Source organism: Oncorhynchus keta, chromosome 17 (assembly GCF_023373465.1).
Source record: "Oncorhynchus keta strain PuntledgeMale-10-30-2019 chromosome 17, Oket_V2, whole genome shotgun sequence".
Lineage (NCBI taxonomy): Eukaryota > Metazoa > Chordata > Actinopteri > Salmoniformes > Salmonidae > Oncorhynchus > Oncorhynchus keta.
Window position 1 is genome coordinate 43126232 of NC_068437.1, and position 26759 is coordinate 43152990.

General features: G+C 43.4%; 1 protein-coding gene across 1 annotated transcript; it reads right to left on the reverse strand.

Annotated features, from left to right (window-relative positions):
* On the reverse strand, positions 1-26759 carry parvaa (parvin, alpha a). The gene is given in 13 exon segments (XM_052467018.1): positions 1-646; positions 1190-1256; positions 2313-2414; positions 2502-2570; positions 3789-3850; positions 5301-5320; positions 6324-6377; positions 6596-6716; positions 25117-25161; positions 25164-25247; positions 25426-25599; positions 25696-25786; positions 26718-26759. Coding segments are annotated over 13 exon segments (1008 nt in total). The 3' UTR covers positions 1-569.

A 26759-nucleotide genomic window follows, 5' to 3' on the forward strand; every position in this document is an offset into this window, starting at 1 on the left:
TGATTCATGTTTAATAAAAACAGATAAACATAAACACTACAAACATAAACACTACAAAACAATAAACGTGGAAAACCAAAAACAGCCCTATCTGGTGCAAAACACAGAGACAGGAACAATCACCCACAAACACACAGTGAAACCCAGGCTACCTAAGTATGATTCTCAATCAGAGACAACTAATGACACCTGCCTCTGATTGAGAACCATACCAGGCCGAAACATAGAAATACCCAAAACCTAGAAAAACAAACATAGACTGCCCACCCAACTCACGCCCTGACCATATTAAATAAATACAAAACAAAGGAAATAAAGGTCAGAACATGACATTAGTGTAGTTGCAGACAAGTAAAACATGGCACATACAATTTATAGTTATTATTATGGCACATACAATATTTGGTACAATCTATTGCTAAATTGTTGTTTCATAATAAAAATGCTTCATGTCCTGGATTGGTTCGTAGTGCTCTTGGCATAATTAAAAAGCTTCCCTTGAAGCATGCAATTGTGAAAATTGCAATTGAATATTTACCAGTAAAATGAGTGCCAACAACACCACATATTCAGTCCACATTTCTGTATCTGGTGAAGAGATTATACAGCACCATCAGCGTGGACTTGAGGTCACAGTTCACAATATCTGGGAAATAAGAACATATGAATAAACACATACAGACAGCAGTCACTAAAAACATATTTTTGAATAGAAATCAAGGAGGATATGGAATAAAGGAAGTGTTTGACCCTGAGAAAAGCATTCCGATTCAGAAATGACAAATCGCACTGCCAATGAACACTGAACATGAATGTGTGTTTCAACATGTAGTCATAGACACACTACTACATAATTCTAAGGACAAATTATAAAACACATTAATTACACACACAGAACCCCAAAAGAAACCCCATTTACAAAGGGGCTTGGTGTGTGGTGCTTCTACTTCAACATAGGCATTTGAGATTCACTGAATGGATTGGTAGAGTGAAAGAGCATAAAGAGAAACTTCTTCCAGACTTGGTTGTATGTGAGAATACTGCGGTTAGGGCTTAGTGCCTGACAGAATTCTCATAAACAAATCATTTATTTAGAGACAGTTCAGCATCTGAATTATTTTATTTAAAAACAAAACATAATAATTGTCCATAGCAACTATATAATGGCATCCTAAAAGAGAACACCAACCTTCAGGCCTGGGTCTCTCCAGACCTTCATCTTGCATCAGCTCAAAGGAGAAGGACACGTTGTACACCTGCATGACAGAACCACAATGAAAGCAACATTACACAACAGAAGAGCCCCGCAAAGGTAGGCTACAGTATGAGGAAACAGCTCTCCAAAGAACACAGTCATCACAGTTCCCCAGCCACATGTTCCTCGGTGTGGAAACATCAGCTCAATAAACCCATAACCACTTTTCAGTTGAAAAAAAACACTCACTCTGCACCAGCTAAAATATTAGAGGAATGGGGAGGTGTTTCAGTCAGAATGTGGTTGTTGTTTGGTTGAGTTGGTTCATGTAAAAGTGTGGTACTGAGTGTCAGTGCAGCGCCTGGAATTTCTTAGAACAGATCAGCTAGGGGTTAAAGGAGATTTAGGAAATATGGAGGATAATTAGTAGCCAAAGCTTGGGAGAGTGAGAGCAAGAGAGAGAGAGAGATCTTGAGTCAGAGCTAGAGAGAGAGTGAGTGGGAGAGCAAGAGAGAGAGAGATCTTGAGACAGAGCTAGAGAGAGAGAGGGCGGTGTAGAAATCAAGCTAGATCAACCATTGGAGGATTCCTTCAGGCGCGTAGAGGGCACTCCTTTATAGTGCCTGTCCCTGAAAGGACCCCTTGTCCCTGCTCCCCTCTCTCTCTCTGCATTAGTGCTAATCTCTTGGCCACTTATTGATTTCCTGTGCAGGAGCAGATTACAGATGCTGCCTGCGGGTGGGTGCCCACTCTGCTTGGCACAGCACAGCCTGCAGGAGAGGACCCAGGCTCAGGTTTGACAGGGCGTCCCTTTAGAAAGCCTGCTAAGAATAGCTGTCAAGAGGCTTTGGGTTGCACATTGTCTGTCGGGCAGTAAGGAATATTCTATATGATAAATACTAATATCAGCAAATAATTTTGAAGGATTATAACTCTTGAATTTAACAATGATGCAAATGATTGAATTATGTTTTATTCCAATGGATTTTTCAACAATTAGGGCCATCAAATCATTATTTGCTGGAAATGTATGAAACTAGTGTGTTCACTGTCATTAATGTACACCACACATAGAACATATACAATTTAGCAAAATGGAGAGTAAATGTCAACATACCTTTTGGTCAAAGTTCTCATCTGTCAGGAAGAAATTATAGAGCGGAACAAAGTAGCCCTCCAGCAGTCCCAACAGCAGAACCAGGTAAACACTGTCAGCAAACTACAGATGAAAAAAACATGGTTCTTCTAATCAATATATAAGTTGAGGTATGATTCTCATTAGATAATTCCAGTTCATATACTGTACCTGTGTGTCCAGTTCAGCCACCTCCAGATTGAGCTTGTTCAAGTGTTTGTTCACAAAGGTGATGAGAGTCTGTGGAAACAGCAGCCATTTACAGTGAGATCCTGAAGTATTTGGACAGTGACACATGTGTTGTTGTTTTGGCTCTGTTCTCCAGCTCTTTGGATTTGAAAATAGTACAAGACTGCGATCTTAAAGTGCAGACTGTCAGCTTTAAATTGAGGGTATTTTCAATTGGGAAATTAGAGCACTTTTTGTACATAATCCCCCAATTATAGGGAACCAAAAGCATTTGGACAAATTCAGTTGTATATGTATTAAAGGCCCAGTGCAGTCACAAATGTGATTTTCCTTTGTTGTATATATGTTTCCAGACGAGGTTGGAATAATACTGTGACATTTTTAAAATTATGATTATGCCCATTTAGTGTAAGAGCTATTTGAAAAGACAGACATTTCAGCCTGTTTGGTCTGAAGATTTGGTCTTCCATTGTGACATCACCATGCATTAAATGAGTTAATAGACCAATAAGAGAGTTCCAAACATCTCTGCCTACAACAGAACATTTTCAATTCCCCCTCCCCACTCAGACCACTTGCAGACAGTCCAAGCAAAATTATTGCTTGAGAAACTGCTCTCTGCTAAGAAGCTATTTTTATATATTTTTAACTATTTTAATTGAAAACAATCACATTAAGGAACTTAAATGTTACCCAAAAATGGTTTGATATTGAGAGAAAATAACGGCTGCATTGGAAATGTAAATTATTCAAACGTTTTGCATTTGTTCCTATATTCTTACTGTGTGACTCTACAAACTTGTTGGATGCATCTGCAGTTTGTTTTGGTTGTGTTTCAGATGATTTTGTGCACAATAGAAATGAATGGTAAATCATGTATTGTGTCATTTGAGTTTTTTACCATTAATTTATTTTGGACACTAAATAATCTAAAACTCAATCAAAACAAACTGAAAATGCATTAAAACAAGTTTGTAGTCACAAGTTTAGAATATGGGACCAAATATAACACCTTTGACTACTTTAATACAAACAAAACTGTAAGTGAATTTGTCCAAATACTTTTGGTTCCCTAAAATGGGGGGACTATGTACAAAATGTGCTGTAATATCATAACTGCTCATCAGATATGGATGAAAAAACCCTACAATCAAAGCTGACCGAATACGCTTTAACCTCAGTCATTGTATCATGTGCTGGAGTAGAGCCAAAACAATAGCAACAGTACAATAAAACACTGCTACAGTATTAACAAATAAAACACAGTACCTGTTTTACAACATTGAGCTTTTCTGGAGTGGGGTCAAAAAGGGCTTGGAAAGCATCTCGCTCTTAATGGACGGAGAGAACAGTCATACCATTACTCAAAGAAACGATGGAAAAATGTCACGGTAGTCAATGACAAGTACTGAAAACTGTGCCTAGAAGACCAAAAATGTCACAGTAGTCAATGACAAGTACTGAAAACTGTGCCTAGAAGACCAAAAATGTCACAGTAGTCAATGACAAGTACTGAAAACTGTGCCTAGAAGACCAAAAATGTCACAGTAGTCAATGACAAGTACTGAAAACTGTGCCTAGAAGACCAAAAATGTCACGGTAGTCAATGACAAGTACTGAAAACTGTGCCTAGAAGACCAAAAATGTCACGGTAGTCAATGACAAGTACTGAAAACTGTGCCTTGAAGACCAAAAATGTCACGGTAGTAAATGACAAGTACTGAAAACTGTGCCTAGAAGACCAAAAAGTACTGTCACCAAAATGTAGTCAATGACAAGTACTGAAAACTGTGCCTAGAAGACCAAAAATGTCACCAAAAATGTCACGTAGTCAATGACAAGTACTGAAAACTGTGCCTAGAAGACCAAAAATGTCACGGTAGTCAATGACAAGTACTGAACTGTGCCTAGAAGACCAAAAATGTCACAAGTACTGAAAACTGTAGTCACGGTAGTCAATGACAAGTACTGAAAACTGTGCCTAGAAGACCAAAAATGTCAAAAATGACAAGTACTGAAAACTGTGCCTAGAAAACTGTGCCTAGAAGACCAAAAATGTCACGGTAGTCAATGACAAGTACTGAAAACTGTGCCTAGAAGACCAAAAATGTCACGGTAGTCAATGACAAGTACTGAAAACTGTGCCTAGAAGACCAAAAATGTGCCTAGACAAGTACTGAAAACTGTGCCTAAAAAAAATGTCACGGTAGTCAATGACAAGTACTGAAAACTGTGCCTAGAAGACCAAAAATGTCACCAAGTACTGAAAACTGTGCCTAGAACGGTAGTCAATGACAAGTGTCCTAGACGGTAGTCAATGACAAGTACTGAAAACTGTGCCTAGAAGACCAAAAATGTCACGGTAGTCAATGACAAGTACTGAAAACTGTGCCTAGAAGACCAAAAATGTCACGGTAGTCAATGACAAGTACTGAAAACTGTGCCTAGAAGACCAAAAATGTCACGGTAGTCAATGACAAGTACTGAAAACTGTGCCTAGAAGACCAAAAATGTCACGGTAGTCAATGACAAGTACTGAAAACTGTGCCTAGAAGACCAAAAATGTCACGGTAGTCAATGACAAGTACTGAAAACTGTGCCTAGAAGACCAAAAATGTCACGGTAGTCAATGACAAGTACTGAAAACTGTGCCTTGAAGACCAAAAATGTCACGGTAGTAAATGACAAGTACTGAAAACTGTGCCTAGAAGACCAAAAATGTAAATTGTTCACTGTGACTCATGAAAATGTATCAGTAGAGAATAAAAGGTGAGCACCTACCATGTCTCCCAGATAAAGCCCTGAGGGAAACGATAAGTAAAGAAGTTCTAAACCTACATTTGGTCTGCAAGGACAGCTGACAAAGAACTGAATTACATTTATATAACAGCATACTTCTATTCTACAAGTCCTATTGATACGTTTATGTCAACCAGATAAACAGGAATGTTGGTGGTGTACATAGACTTAGGTGAACATTTAACAAAATGGATGTCTCCATTGTGGTATTGTCAGAGGAGCCAGGCATGTTGGGTCAAGGGGCTGCTGGAACATCCCAACAGCTATCAAACAAAGGAGGCTAACAAGGGATGGCTTGGACACACACACACACGCACACGCGCACACACACACACACACACACACACACACACACACACACACACACACACACACACACACACACACACACACACACACACACACACACACACACACACACACACACACACACACACACACACACACACACACACACACACACACAGCGCTCCTTCTCTTCATGGTGTAATCTCTAATGACAGTGGCAGGGCTGGGCAACAGGCCAGGTCGTATGATAACAACCCTGTGACCATGACTATAATATGAGCGCACTGCGTGCCCACTTATCTCCCCAGCTGCTCTGGGCCTGCTGGACCGCTCCAACCTCAGCTGGGGCTGTGCTACACTGGCAAGGAACCACACATCCCTGTCCATACAATGGTCTACTGTGTTCATAGATGCTGGCGAAACAATTGTGCTTGAACACCTATAATAGAATGCAGTTATTTCAGAAAATAGCCTTTCATAAAGGCTGCAGGAGGGATTGCATTTGAGAGAGAAAAATGTATAAGTACTTAAATATTGGAAATAAGATGGCATTGTGTTTTTGGGAGAGGCAATGATATCATGTGGCATACTAAGGTACTACTAAGGTGTACTAAGGTAAACCTTTCTCTATCTCTGACATAACAGACTGAGTGAGGAGTGCGAGTTCTATCAATGAGAAAAGAGGCGAGCTGAGAGGCGAGCTGAGAGCTGACATACCCTGTATTGCCTGTGATCTCCTCCTGGATCTGGCGGGACTGAAAAATTCCCTCCCTTATGTGAGAAAAAATACAAGACAAAATGCCAAATGAAACAGGAGAATCTGCCTTGCATTAAAGGGCCATATAATTGTATCTAAAGAGTGGGAGTATTTCATTATTATTCATCACATTTATAAGAATGCATAGCACAGTTATTGACTTGACTTCAGATACTTAGGCTATTTCAAATATCATCCATGTGTACTATATTTCAAGCCAAATAAGATGTACAGTACCTGAACCACCACTACTTGGATGGACACGTGGTCAGGAAGTCTGATTGGTACTCTGAAGTGTTAAGACAGCGCCATCAACAGGTGAAGAATGGCCACTATACTCTTAGCATGTACAGCTGGACAAGAGAGACAGAAAAGGGGATTTGCTTTAGCTTTGAATGGTTGAAAGAACAATCAATAAAGTAAACAAGGCTTTGATTTCTCCCTACTAAAATGCTAGATTAAAGGAGAGGTATCTAAAAGCCCTCTGATATCTGTTTGATCCTTTCAGGCTAAGTGGATCAGAACAGAGGAGTGTGTTACATCCCCCTTAAGTGTTTTTCCCCAGATTAAAATAATAGGTTGAAAGCAGGGAACAATTGCATTGATTGGGTTAGCACTTGGGTGACAAAAGTCTGCGGTAAATTTGATCAAAGACTCCATCATGTCATACAAGTGTTTCTCTTTTTGATGTAGTTATTTCACACATTCATGCTTCTTTCAAAACAAAACTCTTACCTTGAAGAATGTGTACAGTACCTTCAGAAAATATTCATAGCGCTTGACTTATTCTACAACTCTAAAAGGATGAAAAAATACATTTCTCCTCACCCATCTACAGCTAGACTAGCGGTTAAGAGCATTGGACCAGTAACCGAAAGGTTGTTGGTTCGAATCCCAGATCCAGCAAGGTGTAAAAATCTGCCATTCTGTCCTTGAGCAAGGCAGTTAACCCCCAACAACAACTGCTCCCCGATGACATTGTTCAAGGCAGCCCCTCCCTTTTTTTTTTCTTTTTTTTTTCTTTCCAAGATGGCGTAGCAGTCGGACGTGTGTTTTGTCTTGTCCCGTCCTGTCTAGTGTAAATATAGTTTTCTTCGTTTTTTTTCTGTATATATTTCGTACATATTTTAATCTCACTTTCAAACTAGAGCTGAATATACTCTCCTGCAACCCGCATCACCCAATGTGGTACGGATCTGCTTTTTCTATACTTTACTTTAGAACCGGAACCACCATCAGAAGCTAGCCAGCTAACTAGCTACTAGCTCGTACTCAGTTAGCCATTGCTAGCGGTCTTCTAAGCTAACTAGGACACCAGCGACATCAACCCAGAGCATATCAGACTGCTCTTTCTCTACCACATCTCCGGATTCCTACCGCAAGCTCTGAACCTTTACACCGGATCATCGCAACTAGCTAGCTGCAATCCGAGTGGCTACTCCTGGCTAACGTCTCTGTCCCAAAACAAGCTACAGTTAGCCTTGAGCTAAGCCCATCTCCCGACTAGCCGAAGAGGCCCAACAATACCTCTTTTGCCAATTGGCCTGGACCCTTTACTGCCGACACGGAGCCCCGCCGATCCATCACGACTGGTCCGCCGACATAATCGTCCGAGGTGGTTTCAACAGGCTTTTTCGTTGCGACATCGCCAAAGATCCATCTGCTGGCCAAGGCCCGCGAGCTTTCTGAAACGCTGTGTCTCCAGCTCACCCAGCGTACTAGAGCTCCTGTAGCATACTCCTGGGCTACAATTACCCGGGCCCACGACCGGTCTGTCGATATCACCGCAAGAAGAGGAATAAACAGACTCACCCCATCGCGACGTCCCCCAAAGGTTAGCTCTCTAGCCCTCGCTATCTCCCTGCTTGCTAATTCGGCCTGCTAACGGCTAGCTTGTCTAGCCCGGGCCTACGAACTGTTAGCTTGTTAGCACAGGCCTGCTAACCATCTGACTCACTGCATCCCAAACACTCTGAACCCATTTACTTTCTATCTCTCTTTGATTTTTATTTTGTTTATACCTTCCGGAAACCTGCCTCACCCACTGTGATACAGAATCGCTATCACTTTTAATTTTTATTTTATTTTTATGACACACTCAAGAACCTCCAGACGCTAACCAGCTAACTAGCTACAAGCTATTTAGTCATTGTTAGTTTAAAAAAAAAAAAAAAACCTGGATAACACTCGCCAGCCCAGCTTCCCTGCCCATCCACCGCTGCCCCCTGGACACTGATCTCTTGGCTACATAGCTGACGCACGCTGGACTGTCCATTAATCACGGTACTCCATTCTGCTTGTTTGTTTTATCTGTCGGCCCAGTTGCCTAGTCAACGCCATTTTACCTGCTGTTTGTTGTGCTAGCTGATTAGCCTCGCCTACTGTTTTTAGCTAGCTTTCCCAATTCAACACCTGTGATTACTGTATGCCTCGCTGTATGTCTCTCCCAAATGTCAATATGCCTTGTATACTGTTGTTCAGGTTAGTTATCATTGTTTTAGTTCACAATGGAGCCCCTAGATCCACTCTGCATACCCCTGTTACCTCCTTTGTCCCACCCCCCACACATGCGGTGACCTCACCCATTACAACCAGCATGTCCAGAGATACAACCTCTCTCATCATCACCCAGTGCCTGGGCTTACCTCCGCTGTACCCGCACCCCACCATACCCCTGTCTGCGCATTATGCCCTGAATATATTCTACCATGCCCAGAAACCTGCTCCTCTTATCCTCTGCCCCCAACGCTCTAGGCGACCAGTTTTGATAGCCTTTAGCCGCACCCTCATACTACTCCTTCTCTGTTCCGCGGGTGATGTGGAGGTAAACCCAGGCCCTGCATGTCCCCAGGTACCCTCATTTGTTGACTTCTGTGATCGAAAAAGTCTTGGTTTTATGCATGTCAACATCAGAAGCCTCCTCCCTAAGTTTGTTTTACTCACTGCTTTAGCACACTCTGCTAACCCTGATGTCCTTGCCGTGTCTGAATCCTGGCTCAGGAAGGCCACCAAAAATTCAGAGATTTCCATACCCAACTATAACATCTTCCGTCAAGATAGAACTGCCAAAGGGGGCGGAGTCGCAGTCTACTGCAGAGATAGCTTGCAAAGTAATGTCATACTTTCCAGGTCCATACCCAAACAGTTTGAACTACTAATTTTGAAAATTACTCTCTCCAGAAACAAGTCTCTCACTGTTGCCGCCTGCTACCGACCCCCGTCAGCTCCCAGCTGTGCCCTGGACACCATTTGTGAATTGATCGCCCCCCATCTAGCTTCAGAGTTTGTTCTGTTAGGTGACCTAAACTGGGATATGCTTAACACCCCGGCAGTCCTACAATCTAAGCTAGATGCCCTCAATCTCACGCAAATCATCAAGGAACCCACCAGGTACAACCCTAACTCTGTAAACAAGGGCACCCTCATAGACGCTCATCCTGACCAACTGGCCCTCCAAATATACCTCCGCTGTCTTCAACCAGGATCTCAGCGATCACTGCCTCATCGCCTGTATCCGCCACGGAGCCGCAGTCAAACGACCACCCTCATCACTGTCAAACGCTCCCTAAAACACTTCTGTGAGCAGGCCTTTCTAATCGACCTGGCCCGTGTATCCTGGAAGGACATTGACCTCATCCCGTCAGTTGAGGATGCCTGGTCATTCTTTAAAAGTAACTTCCTCACCATTTTGGATAAGCATGCTCCGTTCAAAAATGCAGAACCAAGAACAGATACAGCCCTTGGTTCACTCCAGACCTGACTGCCCTCGACCAGCACAAAACGTCCTGTGGCGGACTGCAATAGCATCGAATAGCCCCGTGATATGCAACTGTTCAGGGAAGTCAGGAACCAATACACGCAGTCAGTCAGGAAAGCTAAGGCCAGCTTCTTCAGGCAGAAGTTTGCATCCTGTAGCTCCAACTCCAAAAAGTTCTGGGACACTGTGAAGTCCATGGAGAACAAGAGCACCTCCTCCCAGCTGCCCACTGCACTGAGGCTAGGAAACACGGTCTCCACCGATAAATCCATGATTATCGAAAACTTCAATAAGCACTTCTCAACGGCTGGCCATGCCTTCCGCCTGGCTACTCCAACCTCGGCCAACAGCTCCGCCCCCCGTAGTTCCTCACCCAAGCCTCTCCAGGTTCTCCTTTACCCAAATCCAGATAGCAGATGTTCTGAAAGAGCTGCAAAACCTGGACCCGTACAAATCAGCTGGGCTTGACAATCTGGACCCGCTATTTCTGAAACTATCTGCCGCCATTGTCGCAACCCCTATTACCAGCCTGTTCAACCTCTCTTTCATATCGTCTGAGATCCCCAAGGATTGAAAGCTGCCGCAGTCATCCCCCTCTTCAAAGGGGGAGACACCCTGGACCCAAACTGCTATAGACCTATATCCATCCTGCCCTGCCTATCTAAGGTCTTCGAAAGCCAAGTCAACAAACAGGTCACTGACCATCTCGAATCCCACCGTACCTTCTCCGCTGTGCAATCTGGTTTCCGAGCCGGTCACGGGTGCACCTCAGCCACACTCAAGGTACTAAATGATATCATAACTGCCATCGATAAAAGACAGTACTGTGCAGCCGTCTTCATCGACCTCGCCAAGGCTTTCGACTCTGTCAATCACCAAATTCTTATCGGCAGACTCAACAGCCTCGGTTTTTCGGATGACTGCCTTGCCTGGTTCACCAATTACTTTGCAGACAGAGTTCAGTGTGTCAAATCAGAGGGCATGCTGTCCGGTCCTCTGGCAGTCTCTATGGGGGTGCCACAGGGTTCAATTCTCGGGCCGACTCTTTTCTCTGTATATATCAATGATGTTGCTCTTGCTGCGGGCGATTCCCTGATCCACCTCTACGCAGACGACACCATTCTATATACTTTCGGCCCGTCATTGGACACTGTGCTATCAAACCTCCAAACGAGCTTCAATGCCATACAGCACTCCTTCCGTGGCCTCCAACTGCTCTTAAACGCGAGTAAAACCAAATGCATGCTTTTCAACCGATCGCTGCCTGCACCCGCATGCCCGACTAGCATCACCACCCTGGATGGTTCCAACCTTGAATATGTGGACATCTATAAGTACCTAGGTGTCTGGCTAGACTGCAAACTCTCCTTCCAGACTCACATCAAACATCTCCAATCAAAAATCAAATCCAGAGTCGGCTTTCTATTCCGCAACAAAGCCTCCTTCACTCACGCTGCCAAGCTTACCCTAGTAAAACTGACTATCCTACCGATCCTCGACTTCGGCGATGTCATCTACAAAATGGCTTCCAACACTCTACTCAGCAAACTGGATGCAGTCTATCACAGTGCCATCCGTTTTGTCACTAAAGCACCTTATACCACCCACCACTGCGACTTGTATGCTCTAGTCGGCTGGCCCTCACTACATATTCGTCGCCAGACCCACTGGCTCCAGGTCATCTACAAGTCCATGCTAGGTAAAGCTCCGCCTTATCTCAGTTCACTGGTCACAATGGCAACACCCATCCGTAGCACGCGCTCCAGCAGGTGTATCTCACTGATCATCCCTAAAGCCAACACCTCATTTGGCCGCCTTTCGTTCCAGTACTCTGCTGCCTGTGACTGGAACGAATTGCAAAATCGCTGAAGTTGGAGACTTTTATCTCCCTCACCAACTTCAAACATCAGCTATCCGAGCAGCTAACCGATCGCTGCAGCTGTACATAGTCTATAGGTAAATAGCTCACTCTTTTTCACCTACCTCATTCCCATACTGTTTTTATTTTTTTATTTATTTACTTTTCTGCTCTTTTGCACACCAATATCTCTACCTGTACATGTCCATCTGATCATTTATCACTCCAGTGTTAATCTGCAAAATTGTATTATTCGCCTACCTCCTCATGCCTTTTGCACACATTGTATATAGACTGCCCATTTTTTTCTACTGTGTTATCGACTTGCTAATTGTTTACTCCATGTGTAACTCTGTGTTGTCTGTTCACACTGCTATGCTTTATCTTGGCCAGGTCGCAGTTGCAAATGAGAACTTGTTCTCAACTAGCCTACCTGGTTAAATAAAGGTGAAATAAAAAAATAAAAAAAAACCTCTCTGATTCAGAGGGGGTTTGGTTAAATGCGCAGGACACATTTCAGTTGAATGCATTCAGTATCTATCCCCTTTCCTGACACACAATAACTCGGACTGCCGAGTGCTGAAGCCCGGGTAGGCACTGGCCCGGGTATCCAGGAAGGATATTGACCTCCTCCCGCCAGTAGAGGATGCCTGGTTGTTCTTTAAAAGTGCTTTCCTCACCATCTTAAATAAGCATGCCCCTTTCAAAAAATGTAGAACTAAGAACAGATATAGCCCTTAGTTCACTCCAGACTTGACTACCCTTGACCAGCACAAAAACATCCTGTGCCGGACATAAGCATCAAATAGCCCCCGCGATATGCAACTTTTCAGGGAAGTCAGGAACCAATATACACAGTCAGTTAGGAAAGCTAAGGCTAGCTTTTTCAAACAGAAATTTGCATCCGTACCACAAACTCCCAAAAGTTTTTGAGACACTGTAAAGTCCATGGAGAATAAGAGCACATCCTCACAGCTGCCCACTGCACTGAGGATAGGAAACACTGTCACCACTGACAAATCGACTATAATCGAGAATTTCAATAAGCATTTTTCTACGGCTGTCCATGCTTTCCACCTGGCTACCCCTACCCGGCCAAAAGCTCTGCACCCACCGCAGCAACTTGCCCAAGTCCCCCCTGCTTCTCTTTCACCCAAATCCAGATAGCTGATGTTCTGAAAGAGCTGCAAAATCTGGATCCCGTCAAATCAGCCGGGCAAGACAATCTGGACCCTCTCTAAAATTATCAGCTGAAATTGTTGCAACCCCTATTACTAGCCTTTTCAACCTCTCTTTCGTATTGTCTGAGATCCCTAAAGATTGGAAAGCTGCCGCGGTCATCCCCCTCTTTAAAAGGGGGAGACACTCGAGACTAAAACTGTTACAGACCTATATCCATCCTGTCCTGCCTTTCTAAAGTCTTTGAAAGTCAAGTTAGCAAACAGATCACCGACCATTTCAAATCCCACCGTACCTTCTCCACTATGCAATCTGGTTTCAGAGCTGGTCACGGGTGCACCTCAGCCATGCTCAAGGTCCCAAACGATATCATAACCGGCATCAATAAAAGACAATACTGTGCAGCCATATTCATCGACTTGGCCAAGGCCTTCAACTGTGTCAATCACTGCATTCTTATCGGCAGACTCAACAGCCTTGGTTTCTAAAATGACTGCCTCGCCTGGTTCACCAATTACTACTCAGATAGAGTTCAGTGTGTCAAATCGGAGGGCCTGTTGTCCGGACCTCTGGAAGCCACAGGGTTCAATTCTCTGGCCTACTCTTTTCTATGTATACATCAATGATATCGCTCTTGCTGCTGGTGATTCTCTGATTCACCTCTACGCAGACAACACCATTCTGTATACATCCGGCCCTCCTTTGGACACTGTGCTAACAAACAGTCTCTATGGGGGTGCCACAGGGTTCAATTCTCTGGCCTACTCTTTTCTATGTATACATCAATGATATCACTCTTGCCTGATTCACCTCTACGCAGACGACACCATTCTGTATACATCCGGCCCTTCCTCGGACACTGTGTTAACAAACCTCCAAACGAGCTTCAATGCCATACAACACACCTTCCATGGCCTCCAACTGCTCTTAAATGCTAATAAAAGGTGCTGCCCGCACCTGCCCGCCTGCCGAGCATCACTACTCTGGACGGTTCTGACTTAGAATATGTGGATAACTACAAATACCTAGGTGTCTGGTTAGACTGTAAACTCTCCTTCCAGACTCACATTAAGCATCTCCAATCAAAAATCTAATTTGGAATCGGCATCCTATTTCGCAACAAAACATACCCTCATAAAACTGACTATCCTACCGATCCTGGACTTTGGCGATGCCATTTACAAAATAGTCTCCAACACTCTACTCAACAAATTGGATGTAGTCTATCATAGTGTCATCCGTTGTGTCACCAAAGCCCCATATACTACCCAACACTGCGACCGGTATGCTTTCGTTGGCTGGCACTCCGTACATATTCGTCGCCAAACCCACTTGCTCCAGGTCGTCTTTAAGCCTTTGCTAGGTAAAGCCCCGCCTTAGCTCACTGGTCTCCATAGCAACACCCACCCGAAGCAGGTATATTTCACTGGTCATCCCCAAAGCCAACATCTGCTTTGGCCGTCTTTCCTTCCAGTTCTCTGCTGCCAATGACTGGAACGAATTGCAAAAATCCCTGAAGCTGGAGACTTATATCTCTCTCACTAACTTTAAGCATCAGAGCAGAGCAGCTTACAGATCACTGTACCTGTACACAGCCCATCTGTAAATAGCACACCATATTAGTACCAGTCAAAAGTTTGAATACACCTACTCATTCAAGGGTTTTTCTTTATTTTTAAATTTTTTTTAAATTTTTTTTTTTTTTTACCTCATCCCCATATTGTTATTTATTTTTGTTGCTATTTTGCACCCCATTATCTCTACTTGCACATCATCATCTGCACATGTATCACTCCAGTGTTAATGCTAAATAATTATAATTAATTATAATTATAATTATTTTGCCACTATGGCCTATTTATTGTCTTACCTACCTCCCTAACCTTACTACATTTGCACACACTGTACATATATTTTTCTATTGTGTTATTGACTGTACGTTGGTTTATCCCATGTGTAACTCTGTGTTGTTGTTTTTGTCACACTGCTTGGCTTTATCTTGGCCAGGTAGCAGTTGTAAATGAGAATTTGTTCTCAACTGGCCTACCTGGTTAAATAAAGGTGAAATAAAATAAAACATTTAAAAACGTAAAAAACGTCTGTCCTCGGTTGCAACACTCACTACCAAGTTCCAAACTGCCTCTGGAAGCAACGTCAGCACAAGAACTGTTCGTCGGGAGCTTCATGAAATGGTTTTCCATGGCCGAGCAAGCTGCACACAAGCCTAAGATTACCATGCACAATGCCAAGCGTCGGCTGGAGTGGTGTAAAGCTCGCCCCTTTGGACTCTTGAGCAGTGGAAACGTGTTCTCTGGAGTGATAAATCACGCTTCACCATCTGGCAGTCCAACGGACATATCTGGGTTTGGCGGATGCCAGGAGAAAGCTACCTGCCCGAATGCATAGTGCCAACTGTAAAGTTTGGTGGAGGAGGAATAATGGTCGGGGCTGATTTGGGCTAGGCCACTTAAATCCAGTGAAGAGAAATCTTAATGCTACAGCATACAATGACATTCTAGATGATTCTGTGCTTCTAACGTTGTGGCAACAGCTTGGAGAGCTTCCTGTTTCAGCATGACAATTCCCCCAGTGCACAAAGTGAGGTCCATACAGAAATGGTTTGTCAAGATCAGTGTGGAAGAACTTACCTGGCCTGCACAGAGCCCTGACTTCAACCCCCTCGAACACCTTTGGGATGAATTGGAAAGGCGACTGAGAGCCAAGCCTAATCGCCCAACATCACTGCCCGACCTCACTAATGCTGTTGTGGCTGAATGTAAGCAAGTCCCCACAGCAATGTTCCAACATCTAGTGCAAAGCGTTCACAGAATAGTGGAAGCTGTTATAGCAGCAAAGGGGGGGACCAACTACCTATTAATGTCCATGATTTTGGAATTAAATGTTTGACGAGCAGGTGTCCACATACTTTTGGTAATGTAGTGTATGTGGGGGAGGGTATAAAACACTTTCTTGAATGTTGAAAGTTTCCAAGAGCACAGTGGTCTCCATCATTGGGAAATTGAAAAAAATATGGAACTACCCAGACTCTTCCTAGAGCTGGCCATCTGACCAAACTGAGCAACCGGGCAAGAAGGACCTTGGAGACGCATCTCTTCAGTAGGTCCTATGATTGAGTGTAGTCTGGCCCAGAGGTGTGAAGGTGAACACTTGAGTGGGTCAAGTCACTGACGTGATCTTCCTGTCCGGGTTGGCGTCCTCCTCGGGTTCGTGACGTGGGGGAGACCTCCGTGGGCTATACCCAGCGTTGTCTCAGGGTAGTACTGCTAAATGACTTAAATGTAAATGTAAATGTAGTAAGTTGGTGGTTTGAAGATATCCCTCTAGTGGTGTGGGGCTGTGCTTCGGGAAAGTGGGTGGGGTTATATCCTGCATAGTTGACCCTATCCGGGGGTATCGTCGGACAGGACCACAATGTCTCCCGACCCCTCCTGTCTCAGCCACCAGTATTTATGCTGCAATAGTTTGTGTCGGGGGGGCTAGGGTCAGTCCGGTGTGAAATTAAGTATGCTCCCTCTAATTCTCTCTCTCTCTCCCACTCGGAGGACCTGAGCCCTGGGACCATGCCTCAGGACTACCTTGCCTGATGACTCCTTGCTGTCCCCAGTCAACCTGGTCATGCTGCTGCTCCAGCTTCAACTGTTCTGCCTGCGGCTATGGAACCCTGACCTGTTCACCGGAGGTGCTACCTTGTCCCGGACCTGCTGTTTTCGACTCTCTCTCTACCGCAACTGCTGTCCTGAACTCTGAAAGTTTGGCTATAAAAAGCCAACTGACATTTACTCCTGAGGTGCTGACCTGTTGCACCCTCTACAACCACTGTGATGATTATTATTTGACCCAGCTGATCATCTATGAACTTTTGAACATCTTGGCCACCCCTGAGAGTCTGGTTCCTCTCTAGGTTTCTTCCTAGGTTCCTGCCTTTCGAGGGAGTTTTTCTTAGCCACCATGGTTCTACATCTGCATTGCTTGCTGTTTGGGGTTTTAGGCTGGGTTTCTGTATAGCACTTTGTGACATCGGCTGATGTAAAAAGGGCTTCATAAATATATTTAATTGATTGATTGATGGTGAAGGAGGTGACCCAAGAACCCAATGACCACACTGACAGAACTACAGAGTACATTGGCTGAGATGGGAGAACATGCCCGAAGGACAACAGTCTCTACAGCACTTTTTTTTAAAAGGCACATGAAAGACTTGAAGCATTAGGCAAATGATTATGTGGTCTGATGAGACAAAAATATAACTATTTGGCCTGAATGCAAAGCACTATGTTTAGAGAAAACCAGGCACAGCTCATCACCCATCTAAAACGATCCCTGCCCTGAAGCATGTTGGTCCAAAAGGACAATGACCCCAAGCATACAGCCAAAGCAGCACTGGAATTGCTTCAGAACAAGAACATGAAAGTCCTTGAGCGGCCCAGCCAAAGCACAAATTTGAATACCATTGTAAATCTGTGTAAAAACTTGAAGATTGCTGTTCACAACTACTCCCAATCTAATTTAACAGAGCACGATCAAATCTGACAGGAAGAAAATCCCCATTCCAGACTACAAAACTGATAGACATACCCAAGACAACTTTTTATTTCACCTTAATTTAACCAGGTAGGCCAGTTGAGAACACATTCTCATTTACAACTGCAACCTGGACAAGATAAAACAACACAAGTGCGATACAAACAACAGAGTTACACATGGAATAAACAAACGTAGAGTCAATAACACAATAGAAATAGTCTATATACAGTGTGTGCAAATGAAGAGTTGGGAGGTAAGGTAATAAATAGGCCATAGAGGCTAAATAAATACAATTTAAAAAATAATAATAATAATAACAATATGTGGATGAGGTAGTTGGGTGGGTAATTTACAGATGGGCGGCCAAAGGAGGAGTTGGCTTTGGGGTGACCAGTGAAATATACCTGCTGGAGCGCGTGCTACGGGTGGGTGCTGCTATGGTGACAAGTGAGCTGAGATAGGGCGGGGCTTTACCTAGCAAAGGCTTATAGATGACCTGGAGCAAGTGGGTTAGGCAACGAATATGAAGCAAGGGCCAGCCAATGAGAGCATACAGGTCGCAGTGGTGGGTAGTATGTGAAGGAGGCTTTGGTGACAAAACGGATGGCATTGTGATAGACTGCTGATCCTCCATCCAGATCTGTAGTGATACTAGACAGGCAGGCAGGTGCGGGCAGCAGAGTAGATACTAGACAGGCAGGCAGGTGCGGGCAGCGATCAGTTGAAGAGCATACATTTCGTTTGGAGGCCACGGAAGCAGAGTTGTATGGCATTGAAGCTCATCTGGGGGTTTGTTAACACAGTGTCCAAAGAAGGGCCAGAAGTATACAGAATGGTGTCGTCTGCATAGAGGTGGATCAGAGAATTACCAGCAGCAAGAGCAACATCATTGATGTAAACAGAGAAAAGATTCAGCCCGAGAATTGAACCCTGTGTTACCCCCATAGAGACTTCCAGAGGTCTGGCCAACAGGCCCTCTGATTTGACACACTGAACTCTACCTGAGTAGTAGTTGGTGAACCAGGCGAGGCAGTCATTTGAGAAACAAAGGCTGTTGAGTCTGCCGATAAGAATGCGGTGATTAACAGAGTCGAAAGCCTTGGCAAGACTGATGAATACGGCTGCACAGTACTGTCTTTTATTGATGGTGGTTATTATATTGTTTAGGACCTTGAGCGTGGCTGAGGTGCACCCATGACCAGCTCGGAAACCAGATTGCATAGCGGAGAAGGTACGGTGGGATTCAAAATGGTTGGTGATCTGTTTGCTAACTTGGCTTTCAAAGACCTTGCTACGGTAGGGTAGGATAGATATAGGTCTGTAACAGTTTGGGTCTAGAGTGTCTCCCCCCTTGAAGAGAGGGAGATCGTGGCAGCTTTCCAATCTTTGTGGATCTCAGACCATACAAAAGAGATTGAACAGGGTAGTAATAGGGGTTGCAAAAATTGTGGCGGATAATTTTAGAAAGAGAGGGTCCAGATTGTCTTGCCCGGCTGATTTGTAGGGGTCCAGATTTTGCAGCTCTTTCAGAACATCAGCTATCTGGATTTGGGTGGGGGAGGCTTGGGAAAGTTGCTGAGGGGGGTGCAGGGCTGTTGACCGGGGTAGGGGTAGCCAGGTGGAAACCATGGCCAACCGTAGAAAAATGCGTATTGAAATTCTCGATTATAGTAGATTTGTCAGTGTTTCCTAGCCTCAGTGCAGTGGGCAGCTGGGAGGAGGTGCTCTTATTCTCTATGGAATTTACAGTGTCCCAAAAACTTTTTGGAGTTTGTGCTACAGGATGAACATTTCTGTTTGAAAAAGCCTTTGCTTTCCTAACTGCCTATAATCGCCGCCAAAGGTGCTTAGGGGTGTAAAGACTTATGTACATTTCATTTCATTTTCAATAAAGTTGCAAACATTTCTAAAAATATGTTTTCACTGTCGTTATGGGGTATTGTGTGTAGATGGGTGAGATAAATATATTTAATACATTTTGAATTCAGGCTGTTAGACAACAACATGTGGAATAAGTCAAGGGGTATGAATACTTTCTGAAGGCACTGTACATTTCCTTGATTACTTCACTCCTCTCATTTTCTCATACAAGCATGTTGTTTAAACAATTCCTAAGTGCTATTACCATCTTCTGGTTAAAAAGCTTTCAGAAAATAGAGACATCAAGGCAAAACTAAAGCGCTTCATTGAAATGTACAGACAGACATTCCTCTTCATTAAGAGGGAAAACTCAATCGGAAGCAGAGAACTCAATGACCAGTGACACAAGTATGAACTCTTTGCTAGCTGAACATCGATCCAGTATCCCTGCACATTGTAAATATGGTACTGGAACTGACCCTGTATATAGTATGCTTATTTACTCTATCGTGTTCTTCTTATTTGTATATCTTGTGTGTTTTCGTACTACCTTGTTAATTTTAGTATTACATAGTTCTTGATTACTGCATTGTTGGGGTTAGGCAAAGGCATTTCACTGTAGTTGTCTATGTGACATTAAAACTTGAAAAATCACCCATGTATTCTAGGGCTGTTATGATAACAGTATTGCGATAATCCTTAGTATCGTGGCAAAGAAACAAAACACGAAGCGGATGTAACTTCTTTAAGAAAACACCCATAATGTTGGAAATAAATAAATGTATGTTGTCATCCAGAGTCACATTTATTTATGTTCCAAAATATGCACACAATATTGTACATACAGCAGGTTTTTAAAGGACCAAAGAGTTTGGTCTGCTTCGTGTTTTAATTTTTGCCATGGAAAAAAATGAAGATACTGTTATTTTCACAGCCCTATTAAAATCCTTTCATAAAATAGAGACGTCAAGGCAAAGCTAAAGTGCTTCACTAAAATATACAGACAGACATTTCTCTTCATTAGAGAAAAAGCAAAGGGAAGCAGAGAAAACTCAATTGTCAGTAAGCAAAGTATGGACTCTTAACTAGCTGAACATCACCCACGTACCCACGTAGTCCATCTGTTGGACCACTTAGTCTGTCTCTCCAGGGCTGCATTCATTAGAACCAAACAGAGGAAAACGGACTGAAACATGGAGGGACTAGCTGAACTTGTCCAATAAGAACAATGATTTTAATTTCCCCTTGCAAAACGTTTTGCTCTAATGAATACGGCATACACTGAACAAAAACAAAACGCAACATACAGCGACTCCGGGAAGCTGCCCTTCTAGGCAGAGTTGCAAAGAAAAAGCCATATCTCAGACTGGCCAATAAAAATAAAAGATTGAGAAGGGAAAAAGAACACTAGACAGATGAACTCTGCCTAGAAGGCCAGTATCCGGAGTCGCCTCTACACTGTTGACGTTGAGACTGATGTTTTGCGGGTATTATTTAATGAAGCTGCCAGTTCAGGACTTGTGAGGCGTCTGTTTCTCAAACTAGACACTAATGTACTTGTCCTCTTATTCAGTTGTGCACCGGAGCCTCCCACTCCTCTTTCTATTCTGGTTAGAGCCAGTTTGCACTGTTCTGTGAAGGGAGTAGTACACAGCGTTGTATGAGATCTTCAGTTTCTTGGCAATATCTCACATGGAATAGCCTTCATTTCTCTGAACAATATAGACTGACGAGTTTCAGAAGAAAGTTATTTGTTTCTGGCCATTTTGAGCCTGCAATCGAACCCACAAATGCTGATGCTCCAGATACTCAACTAATCTAAAGGCGGCCAGTTTTATTGCTTCTTAAAATCAGCACAATAGTTTTCAGCTGTGCTAACATAATTGCAAAAAGGTTTTCTAATTAGACTGCTGGCTTGCTTCTGAAGCTAAGCAGGGTTGGTCCTGGTCAGTACATGGATGGGAGACCAGATGCTGCTGGAAGTGGTGTTGGAGGGCCCGTAAGAGGCACTCTTTCCTCTTGTCTAAAAAAATATCCCAATGCCCCAGGGAAGTGACACTGCCCTGTGTAAGGGTGCCGTCTTTCGGTTGGGACGTTAAACGGGTGTCCTGACTCTCTGAGGTCATTAAAGATCCCATGGCACACGTGTCCTGGCTAAATTCCCAATCTGGCCCTCAAACCATCATGGTCACCTAATAATCCCCAGGTTACAATTGGCTCATTCATCCCCTGTAACTATTCCCCAGGTCGTTGCTGCAAATGAGAACGTGTTCTCAGTCAACTTACCTGGTAAAATAACAGATATTTTTTTTTTTTTTAAATGATAAACTTTGGTTAGCTAACACAGGAGTGATGGTTGCTGATAATGGGCCTCTGTATGCCTATGTAGATATTCCATTAAAAATCAGCGGTTTCCAGCTACAATAGTCATTTACAACATTAACAATGTCCACACTGTATTTCTGATGAATTGTGATGTTATTTTAAAATGGACAATTTCTTTTGCTTTTCTTTCAAAAACAAGGACATTTCTTAGTGACCCTAAACTTTTGAACGGTAGTGTATACCTCGACACAATCCTGTCTCAGAGATCTACAGACAATTCCTCTGACCTTGTGGCTTGGTTTTTGCTCTGACGTGCACTGTCAACTGTGGGACCTTATATAGACAGGTGTGTGCCTTTCCAAATCATGTCCAATCAATTGAATTTACCACAGGTGGACTTCAATCATGTTGTAGAAACATCTCAAGGATGATCAATAGAAACAGGATGCACCTGAACTCTAGTCATTTCTAGTCTCATAGCAAAGGGTCTGAATACTTTATCTGTTTTTTATTTCTTAGACATTTGCAAAAAAAATCAAAAAAACTGTTTTCGCTTTGTCATTATAGGGTATTATGTGTAGATTAATGAGAAACATTTGAGATTTTATCCATTTTAGAATAAGGCTGTAAAGTAAAAAATAAAAAAATAAAAAAGTAAATGGGTCTGAAAACTTTCCGAATGCACTGTATAACAGCCTCCACTCTTCTGGGAATGCTTTCCGCTAGATATTGGAACATTAGTGCTTTGACTTGCTTCCATTCAGCCACAAGCGCATTAGTGAGGTCGGCTACTGATGTTGGGCGATTAGGCCTGGCTCACAGTCGGCATTCCAATTCATCCCAAGGGTGTTCGATGGGTTTGAGGTCAGGGCTCTGTGCAGGCCAGTCAAACTCTTGCACACCGAACTCAACAAACCATTTCTGTATTTACCTCGCTTTGTGCATGGGGCCACTGGCATGCTGAAACAGGAAAGGGCCTTCCCCAAACGGTTGCTACAAATTTGGAAGCATAGGATCGTCTAGAATGTCATTGTTGCTCCTAGACGTTTACGCATCACAATACCAGCACATACAGTTGACCGAGGCAGCTATAGCAGGGCAGAAATTTGACAAACTGAGTTGTTGGAAAGGTGGCATCCTATGACGGTGCCACGTTGAAAGTCACTGAGCTCTTTAAAAAAAAAATAGACTAATCCAGAAATTTTAAGGGTTGTCCACATAATTTTTTATATATAGTGCACCTTCAAAAATGTAAAAGGCGTAGATCAGAAAACCAGTCAGTCACAAAACCCACTGGTTCCAGGTCATCTATAAGTCTTTGCTAGGTAAAGCCCCGCCTGATCTCAGCTCACTGGTCACCATAGCAACACCCACCCGTAGCACGTGCTCCAGCAGGTATATCTCACTGGTCATCCCCAAAGCCAATTACTCCTTTGGCCGCGTTTCCTTCCAGTTCTCTGCTGCCAATGACTGGAACGAATTGCAAAAATCACTGAAGCGGGAGTGTGCTGCCATCCTGTTAGAAGATAACAGATTATTTTATTACAATGGTTAAATTGGATTTTCATTGTGTTCAATGGTGTTATTTGCCCCCTAGTGGCGCTTTCTGGTACTTAGAAAGTCAACGCAAACGGAAGTTCAGAATTTGTTTTGCACGCATAGAAGCAGCTACAAACAACGCTACAGTGCAGGTCTTCCAATGTAGTTATTTCTTGTCACGCTTCAGCCTTGGAAAAATATTTGTTTGTAAGTTCGATTCAAGCATTTAGCTAATGATGATAATCTTGTTATTGATAGAGTTTCTTACATATCAATGTTGGTTGCATTTACTCACAAATTGCAATGCCTTTTGTGTATGTCGTTAGCTGTATTACTTTGCTCATGCGTCATGCAAACGAATTGTAAAATATACAATACTGTAGTTTTGTTACTGTTTTTAGTGTAATATGCTTTGTTATTCTACATAGATGGTTATACATTATTAGAGTAATGAAAGGAGCAATCACCATATGGTTAACAATTAGCTATATGGTTTGGCATCATGCCAGATGCATGGTACCTTAGCGCGTGCTTTGTATTTATGCAACGTTAAATGTTTAATGTACAGCTACAGTATGTCGGTGTGAATTGAACACTAAAGTATATTCTTTTCAGTATTTTGCAGTTTCACAACATAAACGTTTCAATATATTCATTCAAGAAAAGTCACGCCTTGGGAGTTTTATTGAAGACTTAGTTGTTAGCTATCTGTCTAGTTTTGCATGGGAACGCAACTCAAGGGCAGAATAGGGAGACTTATATCTCCCTCACTAACTTTAAGCATCAGCTGTCAGAGCAGCTTACTGATCACTGTACCTGTACACAGCCCGTATGTAAATAGCGACATTGGGCTGCGCATTATCTTGCTGAAACATGAGGTGATAGCGGGTGAGTGGCACGACAATGGACCTCAGGATCTCGTCACGGTATCTCTGATAAAATGCAATTGTGTTTGATGTCCGTAGCTTATGCCTGCCCATACCCCCAAAATGGGGCACTCTGTTCACAACGTTGAACAGCAAAGTGAAGGTCCTGTGCTGGCGTGGTTACACGTAGTCAGCGGTTGTGAGGCAGGTTGGACATACTACCAAATTCTAAAACAAATGTTGTTGGAGTTATGAACATTTAATTCTCTGTCAACAACTCTGGTGGACATTTCTGCAGTTAGCATGCCAATTGCACGCTCCCTCAAAATTTGAGACATGTGGCATTGTGCTGTGACAAAATGTGGCAAAATTTTAAGTGCCCATTTTTTCTCCCCAGCACAAGGTGCACCGGTGTAATAATGCTGTTTAATCAGCTTCTTGATATGCCACAACTGTCAGGTCGATGGATTATCTTGGCAAAGGAGAAATGTTCACTAACAGGGACGTAAGCAAATTTGTGCCCAAAATTTGAGAGAAATAACCTTTTGTGCTTTATGAACATTCTGGGATCAACACTTTACATGCGGGACGGCAGGTAGCCTAGAGCATTGGGCCAGTAACCGAAAGGTTGCTGGATCGAATCCCCAAGCTGACAAGGTAAAAATGTGTCATTCTGCCCCTGAGCAAGGCCGTTATCCCACTGTTCCCTGGTAGGCCATCATTGTAAATAAGAATTTGTTCTTAACTGACTTGCCTATTTAAATAAAAAAATAAAATATATATATATATATTTCTGTTCAGTGTACTTCTCAGCCTTTACTTACAGTCCACGTTCCATTTGATGCTCCTGGCGGAGATCTTGATGGAGTCTCCAGAACCGTCTGTAGCTTCTGCTTCTGGGCGATCTCCGACTGGGTCACCTCAGCCACGTTCAGCTTCTCCCCCTCCAGGTTCTCTGCGACACGCATATAAAGACAACAGCATTCATTTGGTCAGTGGTCTCTTAAGCATAAATAAAGACATTCCTGTCAAAGAGAGAAAGGCCAGATGGAGAAGGTGATTGGTAGTAGAGTGGAATTAGTGTTCCTTTAAGTTTGATGGGGAACCAATAGGGGATTTGAATTGTTCCTCACCAAAGAGTTTCTGCAGAACCTGCCCGTCGTATAGATCTTCAGCCAGGTCCTTCACGATGATCCTCTCTCCTACCAACATATCATTGATACAGTCGATCAGCACCTTCTGGAGTTCCTGTAGTTTGCTGTCGTTGTTGGAGTTGGGGTCGACCATGGTGCGGACCTCATTCTCCTCTGCAGAAACAGAAAGAACAGTTGAGTTTAGCCAGTTTTAAGACCTTTCATAATTTATGACCAGGGCTCTCAGATTGGGATACATGCTCGACTTACCTAACAGGGTGTCTTCTGGGTCCAGTTCATATTGGGTGGGGCTCAGTGGCAGGTTGATGGCATTCATCCCTTCCTCCTGGAACTCAAGACACTGTAGGGAGGGAGAGATGGGAGAGTTCAGAGAGACCATCATGTCACAATGCATCCTCTCAACACTCCACCTTTCAGTGCAATAGCTATAAATTCACATAGCAAAGAGGCGGCACAAACAGTAAGCCACTTACAACTTGTGATGATTCTACGAATTAGGCTTTATACAATTTAGAAGTCTACTACTACATGTTTGTTTTTGCACAATTTTTAATGTCAGTGAGAATACTGCAAGTATGAGCAATCCACCAGAAATAAGCGTAAAGGTCAGGGGGAAAATGAGAGGATGTTGTTAAGGCGGGGGACACGTGGGTTCCCAACTACTGGGATAAGTCCTACAATCTAAGCTAGACGCCCTCAATCTCACACAAATCATCAAGGAACCCACTAGGGTACAACCCTAAACCTGTAAACAAGGGCACCCTCATAGACGTTATCCTGACCAACTGGCCCTCCAAAAACACCTACGCTGTCTTTAACCAGGATCTCAGCGATCACTACCTCATTGCCTGTATCCGCTACGGGTCCGCAGTCAAACGACTACCCCTTATCACTGTCAAACGCTCCCTAAAACACTTCTGCGAGCAGGCCTTTCTAATCGACCTGGCCCGGGTATCCTGGAAGGATATTGACCTCATCTCGTCAGTTGAGGATGCCTGGTCATTCTTTAACAGATATAGCCCTTGGTTCACTCCAGAACTGACTGCCCTCGACCAGCACAAAAACATCCTGTGGCGGACTGCAATAGCATCGAATAGTCCCCGCGATATGCAACTGTTCAGGAAAGTCAGGAACCAATACAAGCAGTCAGTCAGGAAAGCAAAGGCCAGCTTTTTCAAACAGAAATTTGCATCCTGTAGCTCTAACGCCAAAAAGTTCTGGGACACTGTAAAGTCCATGGAGAACAAGAGCACCTCCTCCCACCTGCCCACTGCACTGAAGCTAGGTAACACGGCCACCACCGATAAATCCAT